General features: G+C 33.4%; 1 protein-coding gene across 1 annotated transcript; it reads right to left on the bottom strand.

The window, feature by feature from the left end:
• Positions 1 to 687: 687 nt before the first annotated feature.
• On the bottom strand, positions 688 to 1,225 carry LOC131052797 (uncharacterized). Its single transcript, XM_057987423.2, has one exon. It carries the CDS (start codon positions 1,177 to 1,179, stop codon positions 688 to 690), a length of 492 nt encoding a protein of 163 aa, XP_057843406.2. The 5' UTR covers positions 1,180 to 1,225.
• Positions 1,226 to 11,781: the final 10,556 nt, after the last annotated feature.

Below are 11,781 nucleotides of genomic sequence, written 5' to 3'. Positions count from 1 at the left end.
GTGATAGCGTGTCCGGAGTTGAACTTACAATTAATATGTGTGGCGACCGATTCCCTTAAAATTATTGAATCGAAGAAAGTAGCGACAACACGTGTCGCAAATTCAATGGAAGTAGACTGTATGGATAGGAGCAAAACAAAATGTCAGCCTTTCAATGCAAATTTAAGATAAATAGATATTCATGGCCAAATTGAAGGTCGGCTAAATGGCCAGCACAACAAATTGATGTAAAACACATAAAGTGGGCTTACCTTTTTAAAAACAAATAGTCAATAAAGAACCATGAATTTTTGACATGAGCTTTTCAGTCTATCAAGAAATATCGATTGGAAAATATATACAATTAAAATCAAACATATCATAAATTAACTTCAGATTTTCCTCTTGATTTTTTAAAATTGTTTTTAAAAATGTGTATGCTTTTGATTGGATCATCCATGAGAAAAAGTGATAATGAATCAACAAGAAATATTGAAACTTCTACATGTTAAAATCAGAAGTGTTTAACTCATGAGCAATCGATTCAAAATACTAAGATTTGTCATTACATCAAAATCAAAATCGACATGTATTAGTGAATTTTCAAAACAGCATCTTCATCTAAACAAGATGAACGCCCAAAAATACAACATTGAATTCAACTAAATACAATACATAATTAGCAACTGCTTACAAACTTCTACATAATCAATATTCCTCTGCAATTGTGTCCAAGCATGGCCTCCATGCTTTTCCTGAAACACAATCTTGTTGTTGAGTAAGTTTCCTAGCATGCTGTTCCACTAAGATTTCCTTCACACAGCTATCCAAAAGCAAACTCTTCAGCTGTTGTCTTGAGACTACAATCTTGAGTGTAAAACTCTTCTCCACATCCCCTGCTCTTTTCTTGCCTCTGCAAATACCATTTTTCTGTGCTGAAAAAGCTCTGTGATGAGCTTCCATGAGTGAGGGAACAAGATAATAAAGTTCCCCACCCTTGAGTGTATTTTCTTGGGGAAGAGCATGACCATCATTCCTCGAGTGTACAACCATACAATCCTCCTCAAAATCACTCTCTCTCACCAGATCTCCCCCCACAACAGGAGACCTGTATTCTAGCATTTTACCATCCATTGCCATGACTTTTATGAATTTCTTGCATGTTTCTCGTCGTACCTTGGGTTGCATGCAATTACCCATTACGTGGCCTCCAACACAGTACACTGCAATCCAAATCTGGTGATCAAAACCTATAAGGAGGAATGAGAAAGTGATCTATTTGAAGTGAAATTCTCATAGAAATAAATGGAATCAGATCCGTACATGGTCTATAGTGTTGAGAAGGAGAAAGAGGACTTAACTTATTAGAGACGAGATTTGATTTTTTAGAATATTAAAAGGTTTTGTTAAAGAGGTCGTTCTCAGTAGCGAGTCAGCAGTTGATGATTTGTGTCCATGCGTATGGTAAGAAAATTAAATATGTGTAGAGTAGGTATTGATCTAGAAGGAATATGGAAGATGATGATATGATCAAGCCCATGCTTTTGGATCTTTCTACCACTGGTATCATTTTATAATTCTTTACTGGTTCGCGTTTACCTTTTTCTTATTGGTGTGGCCCTGGCCCCCCATGGAATCAAAAGTCGGCAATTCCTTCTCCTCATCCACTCTTGCTTTTTTGGCCATTTGTATGTGGATTTAACTATCATTGGTTTTTTTATTCTTTTGATGAATAGGTGTAGCTATAACATAGTATTAGTGGGTATAAAATCATATTTCAAGAATATGAGAGATTAGATTTCCACAGTTCATTAAATTTATTGTTTTCTTTTTTGGATTTTATTATGTGAGATTTCGTTTGTATCAATGTTTTGGATTACACTCTTGATCTTTCATCAGAATGTAAAGAAAGTTATACATTTCAAGGATTCAAATGGATTAATACAAAATCATAAAACATATAAAAATAAGTCATTAGAGATGACAATAGTAGTAGGAGGAGAGGAAGTAAATCCCGATCATTCAATTTATTTCATATATTATCAATACATTTCACAAAAGAAAGCAATAGATTTCAAGAATTCAAACGGATTAATGTAGAATCATAAAACATCTTAAAATAAGTCATTAGAGACAACAAAAGTAATAAAAAGATCGAGGAAATAGATCTCAATTACTCAATTTAACCCCTTGCATTATCAATAAAGTATGACTTTAAATTACAAACTCCAAGCTGTTAAATCAAGCAACCATTTTATAGGCCTAGCCAAAAACATGGAAAAGTTAATTTTGCGAGTACTAAATTACTTAATGTCTGATTGATTGAATCAAATATACTAGGATTAATGGAGTCAATGGGACATATTGTGTGTGAGAGGTTGTTATTCTTCTCCTTTTAAGATTTAATGTCAAAATTATATATTGGTTTTAGTTATTGGATGTAGGAATATAAGATTTAGGTTGAATTTATTTTTTTGTGATGATTCAATGATTGTTTATCTTTTGATTAGACTTTTCATTCATTTATATTGTTGAGCAAAGACTATAATTTTCAATTAGTCGATTCTCTATTTCAATAGTTTCATAAAAAAATGATTCTAAAGTATTCATTATGGATAGTATGAGGGTATTATTTAAAAAATCATATTATTATTAAATTTTAGTTATTGGATTCAATTAAGTTTAATTTTTTGCACCAATGCTTTGAATCACATTTAATGATTTGTTATTAAAATAAAGAAAAATGATAGATTATTAAATATCATTTAAAATATTATTAAGTTATTAAATTATTATTTTTAAATTATAGTGACTTAACATTAATGAAAATTGGAATCAAGTATGCACTGAGTACTAGACTTTCATCAAGGGGAAAAGTAGTCATGAAATATTATTAGATTGTTTTGATTAAAAAATATTTCTAAAACAATAATAAGTTAAACTTATTTTTTAAATATAAATATTTGTTAAATAGTTTAAAATATTAATTAATATTAATTTTTGTTAAGTTTGTTAATTAATATTCAATAATAAAATATTAAATATTGATAAATATTACACATATCTGAAATGCAACTATCTAAAAACTACATAACGTAAATTTTAATTTATAAATATATGTATGTATGTATGTACATGTGTGTAACTTATATATATATATATATATATATATATATATATATATATATATATATATATATATATATATATATATATATATATATATATATATATATATATATATATATATATATATATATATATATATATAAAATTGAAATAAAAGAAAAAAAACTATTATTTATTATTAATAATATCATTTAAGGATAAATTAAATATTAGTGATATCGCATAAAATTGAAAGTAATCAATAATAATTAATAATTTGAATAAAATATATTAAAATTAATTCATAATTAATTTTTTTCATTTAATTAGTTTATGACTCTTTGCATGTGCTATATCATTTTTTTTTTCATTGTATAAAATAAAGTAGATAATTTGTTAATTTTGGAGTAAATATTAAGATATATAGTGCTTTATGCATTTAAATAAACTTGATTTTTATAAAGTTGAGATTTATATTTTAAAACTTGCTATATTGTAGAAATTATTTATCTATACTATGATTGGTTTAAAAAAATTGATGTTATAGAAGTAAATTTTTTCTTTTTTTGGATTTCTTTATATTAAAAAAAATGTCCATTTTCATTTTTTCATTTTTTATTATAATATTATAAATACTGATTTTTCTATATAATATATAAGTTATTATTTTTTTATTTTTCAAAATATAGTTAAAAAAACCAATTAGCTATTGTATATGATTTGATTCACACTATTTAAATTAAATTAAATAAAAATAAATAAAAATAAAGATTTATTATAAGAAATATTTCTATTAAAAAAATAAACCCAGCTATTGTATGTATTCTTTATCATTATAAAAATGTATTATTTTTTTTAGATTGTTTTATTTTTTAGTGCTTTTAAAAAATCACAATTATATTTTTAATCATTTTAATGCATACTAAAAAAATTAATAACTTTTGATCCCCCTAGGCTATAGATAAGTTGGTCAATCTATTGAAAGCCATAGACAATCAATGTAGGTTCAAACCTCAACTCAACCAGTTGCATACATTATGGTGCAAGTGTTGGGAAATCATGTGGCCCAAAGAATTAGTTAGTCTCGCCCTGACAAATTGTGAACCATAGGTACTGAAATCCAAATACCTATGAGATATAAAAAAATCAATAACTTTTAATCATAAATTTAAATTGTCTATTTTCACTCTAATGTTTATATTATACAAGTTTATAATTATTAATAAAAAAAATTATTATTATTAATAGTTATAATTAAAAACAAATGAATAATATTCAATAAAGGAAATCTAATTCTAGAAAACAATGGAGTGGATGATTGGTGCATGGGCAGAGGTGCTAGATTTGGATCAATCAGGTGAAATGTGTCTAGGTAGAGTAGGAGTAGCAACAAAAATAATAGAAATGATTGTGTGAGGAGGAAGGGTGTATAGAGCACTACACAAAAAAAAATTGAAGACGTCAAAGCTAATTCATCGAAGTATTTCAAAAATGAAAATGGAGAGGGAGGTCGAGGAGATTGGTGATATTTCCTATGGAGAAGGGGTGAGGAAGATCAAAAGGAAGAAGGTGGTGACACTCAGAATAAGTGGGAAAGCCATAAATGAAATGAAACCTAGAGGAAGGACAAGGATTTGATAAATCACTTAAAAATGGGAAGGGATGGTACAAGAAACAATAAAATAGATCAAATAAAATAAAGGATCCTCCATGGGTTAGGGTTCACAAGGATGGATGGAAGAGCCAAAAATCCACTTCTCGATGGGGGACCTCAAGATTTGGTTGGCACCAAGGAAGCCCTACTAATGGGAAAACGTAGAACAAAATATGGAAGGGGAAGGAAAATAAGGCAAGTAAAAAGGGAGATGATCCTTCAAGTAAGATGTATGATGACCCAAACCCTATTTTTCCTATAAAATGTATTTATGTGTATTTATACAATGAAAATATAGACAATATTGTATAAAAAATGAGTTAAGTCACTTTCTTCATAAAATGAGGAGGCACCACCCTAGAGAAATTTAAGAAATATTGCCCTAAACTCCTTTTTTGTCACCCCCTCCCAATGCATAGCCTGAATTAAAAGCCCCCTATTTTCACCAAATATTGTATTTTTTCATAGCCGAAATAAAAAACCCCCCTATTTTCACCGACAGGCAATATATTGCACCCTCATTTTTGGGATTTTCAACTCCCCAATATGAATGTACGTGATATAATATTTCCTAGCTAGTGAAGCCCTCATGTGTGATAAACACTTCTAGATTTGTGCATGTTATGATATCTCTTATCTCATTCTTATGCTGATAGTCTCTTTGACATTAATGGATTCACAATGATTTAGGTGGATGAAGTTATGTCCTGGATTATTATGATGATCAAACTTATGTGTAGAGATCTAGATGCACTCATTATTCATGTTTATATTATATTGCTTATGAGGATAAGATGGAATATTATTAGTGCTAACCCCACTTCATGATTGTAATGGATGAGATGATGCTTTATTGATTACGATTGTCTTACTACTATATTCATGATAGAGATGATAGCATACCACTCATTACGAGTTGTAATATGAAAAATTGATTTAGGGTTTGCAACATAGAAGGAAGAAACCACTAAATATTTTCACTTAGGACCATTACATTCAAAAGAGGGAAGGGAATCCACTAGATTCAATAAAAAATTAGATAAGGATTGAATACTAAATGGATTGAGTTAGTTTTGATTTCCTCTTTTGTAAATTGAAATATTGAAATTAGGTAAAGTGCTGGAAAATGAAGGTAAAAACATGTAAACCATAAGCTATAGATGTGAGATTGAGTTGGGCACTTGGAAATAAGCAATGTAATCTGAGTTAGACCTGCTCCCTGAAAAAGCTCCTAAAATGTCAGGATCGTGGTGCCCATCACCATGGTCCTCCTTACTTTTTTGCATGCCAAAAAGGGTTGATTTGTCTTTGTGAGTAAAGCTTATTCTAAAGAGTACAACTTCATTCCTATTTCCTGAACATAGAAAGAAGGGGAAATAGGTTGGGAATAGGGGTTTTCCTAACTCAAACCCCAGTTAAGGAATCAACCTTGAATAAAATGATGCAAATACTAAAATAAATAATGGAAAGATATACCTCAAATCTACAATGATTGATAATGATGCTTTACTTCTTGAAGGTAATCACATATGTTGTATGAAATGGTATGTATATGCAGGAAATGAGGTCGACAAAAATGTAAAATTAAGATCCAAAAGGCCCACACACCAATGAGACTCTTGGTGCAAGTTATAGGATCTATATTGAAATAGCTCAACTTTCCAAGGGGAGTCCCATTGTTCTCTATCTCACAGGATCCCTAAATTTAATGTCTTTTGTCTTAGATCACTAAGCAAAGTGACTTAGGAATGACAACTCCAAGAATGAGTGATATTTGATTATTATGCATGAATGCATTCCTAGATATGTATGATATTGAAACTATGATGATCAAGCTAGCATAAAGATGATGATAAGATTATCTAATTATCCTAGCAATGATATACTAGTCTAACATGGATATTCTATGATATTAAAATGCTTCTAAATGCTATTATGATGATTTAACAAAGAGAGGCTAAAATGCTTAGTAAAATGACTACAAGTTTGATGCACAAAGACTTTGATATATCATTAGTAAAATGACTATAAGTTTGATGCATAAAAATTTCTATACCAAAATGAGAGAATGAGAGCTCTATTTATAGGGAAAATAGGGAAATGGATGGTCAAGATTGGATATCTTAATAAGGGTTGGGATTGAAAGTTAATCAATCCATGTTCACAGTTCTCACCAATGAAATGGTGACAATTGTCAACAAGAGGTTGCTTGAGAGGAGATGAAAGAAGAATTAAATTCTTGAGAAGACATGGAGGTTACCTTAGGAGGTAAGGGTTAAGGTTAGGTTAGGGTTATCCAATGGATAAAGCTTTTACCCAAAGGATAAACTCTTGTGCAAGGGTTAAACGGATAACCAAGGTTAAAGCTGTGAATGCTTGATGAGACCCTTGGGTTAGTTGAGGGTTGAGTTAGAGAGAAAGTCTCTAATAATTCAAGAAGGTTGAGTTAACCATTAATGGTTATGTAAGAGCCTTAAATGGTTTGGAAGACTTCGAGGGTTAACTTGTTGAGGACATAAACCCTTTAATAGGTTTCAAAGACTTTGGAGGCTTTGAGAAGTGAGTTCTCTTTTCTTAGGATTGTGACAATAATAAGGAGATGGATTAGGCTAATTTGAATGGATTATAAGAATCTAGAAGGGGGTTTAGAAGGCAAGTGGGAGATGTAGGAAAATGCAAGTCAAGGAAAAATAATTTTAATTAAAATAAAATTACTTTATTTCAATCAAATAGATGTAACTTGCATAAATAAAAGTGGGGGGATTTAAATAAATAAATTAGATTTATTTATTTGCAAGGATCAATTTAATTAAATGTAAATTTAATTAAAAAGGGAGAAAGGGGAATTAATTAAATAAAGTGATTTATTTAATCAAAGGCTAGAAAAGGCTTAGGTGAACTTAATTAAATAAATTGAGTAATTCATTTAATCAAATAGATGAATGTGAAGGAATTAATTAAATAGAATTTAATTAATAGGAGGAATAGGGTTAAAATAAATATTAAATATTCATTTAGGAAAGTGGCCAGATTTATACGTCTACATTTTGCCCCTCCTTGAAGTGACATGTGTGCACATGTTGATTCAAAGAAAATTTGTCGGATATGCTGTCAAAGTTTGAGCGATATGATGTGTGTCGAAATGTCGATATGGTGCCCCAGATTTGATGAATGATATTGATGGTGCCTCCTAGGGAGATGAATCAAGGATTTAGTGAAAAATTGTCAAGTTGATGAGCGTTTGTGGATTAATTGAAATTTGGAGAATATTGACTACGTTGAATGTATATGTGTTGATTCATCTCCCAAAAATGATGTTAACAAGGTTTAAAATGAAAAAGTGAGGAAAATACATGCCCCACTTATTAACCTTGTTGATTTTACCCTATAAAAAGGTAAAAAGTGAGTTTCAAAAATCATGTGCACACTTGTCTCTTTGCGATTGTGACATTTGGAGCTCTGACGACGATGTCGATTCCATACTCCTCGTACCAATTTGAGTGCATCAGTCGACACCGGAGACCCAATGCCTTTGGCCCACCAGTAAGTAGTCAAAATCTCTCTGCTTTTTTTATTGATTTTGTTCATTTTGATCACATTTTCAAATTTGGCATCAGATTTTGTCGGTTTAGCATGTAGGTTAAGTTTCTTAGTGCATACAATAGGACTGTTAGCACATAGGGTTAACCGAGGTGTTTTAGCATCTGGGTATCATATGGTAGCATGGATGGGGAATAGGCTAGCGTGTAGGATTCTCTAGCACATTGGGTCTGCATAGAAGCGTGATGGGTAGGTTGGGTAGCACATAGGGTAGTTTAGTGCATAGGATTGACAAGGTAGTGCTTAGGAGGTTCTAGTTAGTGCGTGGTATAGAATTAGCATGTAGGGTTGTATTTCTAGCGCATTAGTGAAAAAGGCTAGCGCATAGGTGGCAACGTAGCACTTAGGAGCCCTGGTTTAGCACGTAGGGTCCAAAGTTGATAAAAAGAGGATGTGAAGAATGTGTCATGAGTCAAATAGATTAGATAGATGTCATAGATGTCAATATGTGCCTATTGATTGTTCTATTATGGTTCCTAATCCAATGTGAGTCTTGCTTTGTGATAATGTCTGATTGTGATATGCTGGTGTAGAATTATCTAAGTCTACTATTGTCAATATGTGTTGCTTTCGATATAGAATGCCAAGCTGATTGATTTTTTATGTGGATCCTGATTTTGAGTTTGATATGGATCTTGATATTGTGTTTTGATATGAATCTGATTTTTGATATGAGTTTGATTCGATATGGACCTTGATTTTGGATTTCCGATATAAGTCCTAATTTGATGCTTGCGATATGGATCTTTGATGTTGCTTGAAATATGGATTTGATGCTACTTGATTTCTCAAAATGGATCTTTGTTTGATTTTCTCGATAGGAGTCCTGATTTGATGCTTATGATATGGGTTTTTGATTCTCGATATGGGTCTTTGATTCTCTATATGGTTCTTTGATTCTTGATATGTTTCTTTGCTTGATTTCTTGATATGGGTCTTTGATTCCTGATATGGTTCTTTTCTTGATTTCATGATATGGGTCTTTGCTTGATTTCTCGATATGGGTCTTTGATTCTTGATATGGGTCTTTGCTTGATTTCTCAATATGGGTCTTTTCTTGATTCACAGATTGATGTGAATATGTTTATGATGTGTTCTTGAGATGCTTCACTGTTTCAAGTTGATTTTGCTTTGATTTGATATATCAGATGGATTTGGAAACTGATGATGGATACTTGTTCTTTTGCAGGCAGAGCTTGGTGTGCTCCAGTCTCGAGAGCGATTTTTGATACCATGGACATTGATTCCCCATTTGTCACAGATTGACAGAGATGTGATTGAGAGATGTGGGTTTTCCTCTTTATTAGATATGCCTCGATATATCATTAACTGGGGTTTATTGATAACATTGGCAAAGAGGTGGCACACTGATACGAACAACTTTCACTTGGCTATGAGCAAGATGACAGTTACACCAGAGGACTATTATCAGATTCTGTGGATTCCTATAGTTGGGGCTCTGTTACCTTATGAGAAGACTGAGAGGGTGGGACAAAGGCTCTTCATCGCAACTTCCAAGATGATCACATTAGTGGGTATGAGATCCCATGGCAGGAGTTTTTGGATTTTGGTTACGCGTCGCTGCCATCTGTATTATCAGGTTTCATTGGTGGGTTCCTGTGTCCCAACCGTAGGTCGAAGGGACTAGTCGTTGGATGGGTATTGGTGCTAGAGGACATGGTGACATAGGTACATAGGTTTGCATGGGGGTCTTGTATGTTGGCCCATCTTTATAGAGAGCTTCACTAGGTGGTATATTTGGGATATACTAGTTTATCAGTTGGGGTGACATTGTTACAGGTGTCGGTCGGGGAGTGCATTCCTATGTTGAGACCGCTTGTAGATAGGGATAGTCTAGTTGGTCGGGCTTATGTTTATGGGTACATAAGTGTAGTTGTCCAGCATAAGCTAGGCAAACTAGACCATTGGTGGAGGGTACTGGATGATATCGATATGGTTATTTGGAGACCATAGATGGATTGTGAGGTGTGGGTAGAGGACGGGCTAGAGATGCCCTATGTATATATGTCAAGGTACCTAATCAGGTGGACGCCCTTTATTATTGAGCAATTCTTGCATAGTCGTGTTTAGCAGCAATATGGTAGACAACAAGGGATGCCACATGGAGTTTGTTTATATGCTCATCAGTGATAGGATGTGCTAGAGTGGGGATCCACTTTAGATAGTATAGCAGTGGTTGAGGAGTATATGACACTGGTAGGATAGATCTAGGATTATGGAGCTAGGGTTGTGGATGCTAAGATGATAGAGGAGTTTGCAACTTACTTCATAGCACATGTAGTGGCATGTATATATGATCTGATAGAGATGCTACCTTCTTTTGATGATGATGAGAATGAGCAGCCACAGAGGCGAGGGGGAGTTAGACGAAGAGATGAGGGGGGAGAGGAGATAGGAGAGGGAGGTGGAGATGATGGAGGAGGTGGTGGAGGAGGTGGTGGGAGAGGTGATTTTGATAGAGGGAGAGAAGATAAAGGAGGTGGTCGAGGAGGTGGTGGATTAGATAGAGGGAGAGGAGGAGATAGAGGAGGTGGTCTTGTTCTTGGTGCTGGTGGGGTTGGTAAGGTAGGTGCTTTTCTACCTTTGGTGGGTGGTCTAGAGGATGTTAGGCAGCTTGCCCAGAGGAGGAGATATGATGTTCTACCTCCACTGGCACCTTGGATAGGGATAGGTGTGGGTGGGACTATGACACAAGTTCCTGTTTAGATTAGGGTACCTACCCATTGATAGGATTCACAGACTAGAGAACTACAAGTCATGGTGCAAGAGTTGCAGGCATAGGTGTTTGCGTTGTAGCACCAGATTATGCAGATCATCACAGAGTGGGATATAGAGAGAGAGTGCTAGGGTCAGAAAGAGGATCTTACTGATAGGTTGGAGAGAGTGACAAATGGTGCCCTAGTTTAGGACACGCTAAGAGAGATATAATACTTGACCAAGGAGGTTGAGTATTATAGGCGTCTATACGAGAAGGTGGTCTCTCGAGGTCACATAGCTCCTAGCTATGCTCTAGTGGCAACAAGTCAATCCGGCCATAATCATATGAGGACAGAGAGCAGAGGTATTACAGGGCCTACCCAACATGACTTACCTGGTGGAGATCCAGGAGCTGGGACATCTACTACCAGATCATCAGCCTCAGGAGATAGTCATACCTGAGAGACCTGTCTTTGTTGTATTTTGATCATTTTGCTGTATTTTGATAGACATGATATCCCTTGTACATTTCGACCATTTTTGAGATATATATATGACACTGGTTTTCTTTGATCCACATGTGATGTGTTATTGATGATGATTGATGATATGCATTATGTTTTGATATGAGATTCTATGAGGATGATTTGATGCTTAGATAATAATGCTCTTGATTCTGATTATGATGTGAATGTATGATTCATGATTTTGGTGAGAATGTG

This window comes from Cryptomeria japonica, chromosome 6 (genome assembly GCF_030272615.1).
Source record: "Cryptomeria japonica chromosome 6, Sugi_1.0, whole genome shotgun sequence".
NCBI classification, from domain to species: domain Eukaryota; kingdom Viridiplantae; phylum Streptophyta; class Pinopsida; order Cupressales; family Cupressaceae; genus Cryptomeria; species Cryptomeria japonica.
Note: the sequence above shows the minus strand (reverse complement) of the source record. Positions and strands in the feature narration are given on the sequence as shown.

Coding starts and splice junctions, on each gene's coding strand:
- LOC131052797 (XM_057987423.2), bottom strand. CDS start 1,179: ATGGGTAATTGCATGCAACCCAAGGTACGACGAGAAACATGCAAGAAA.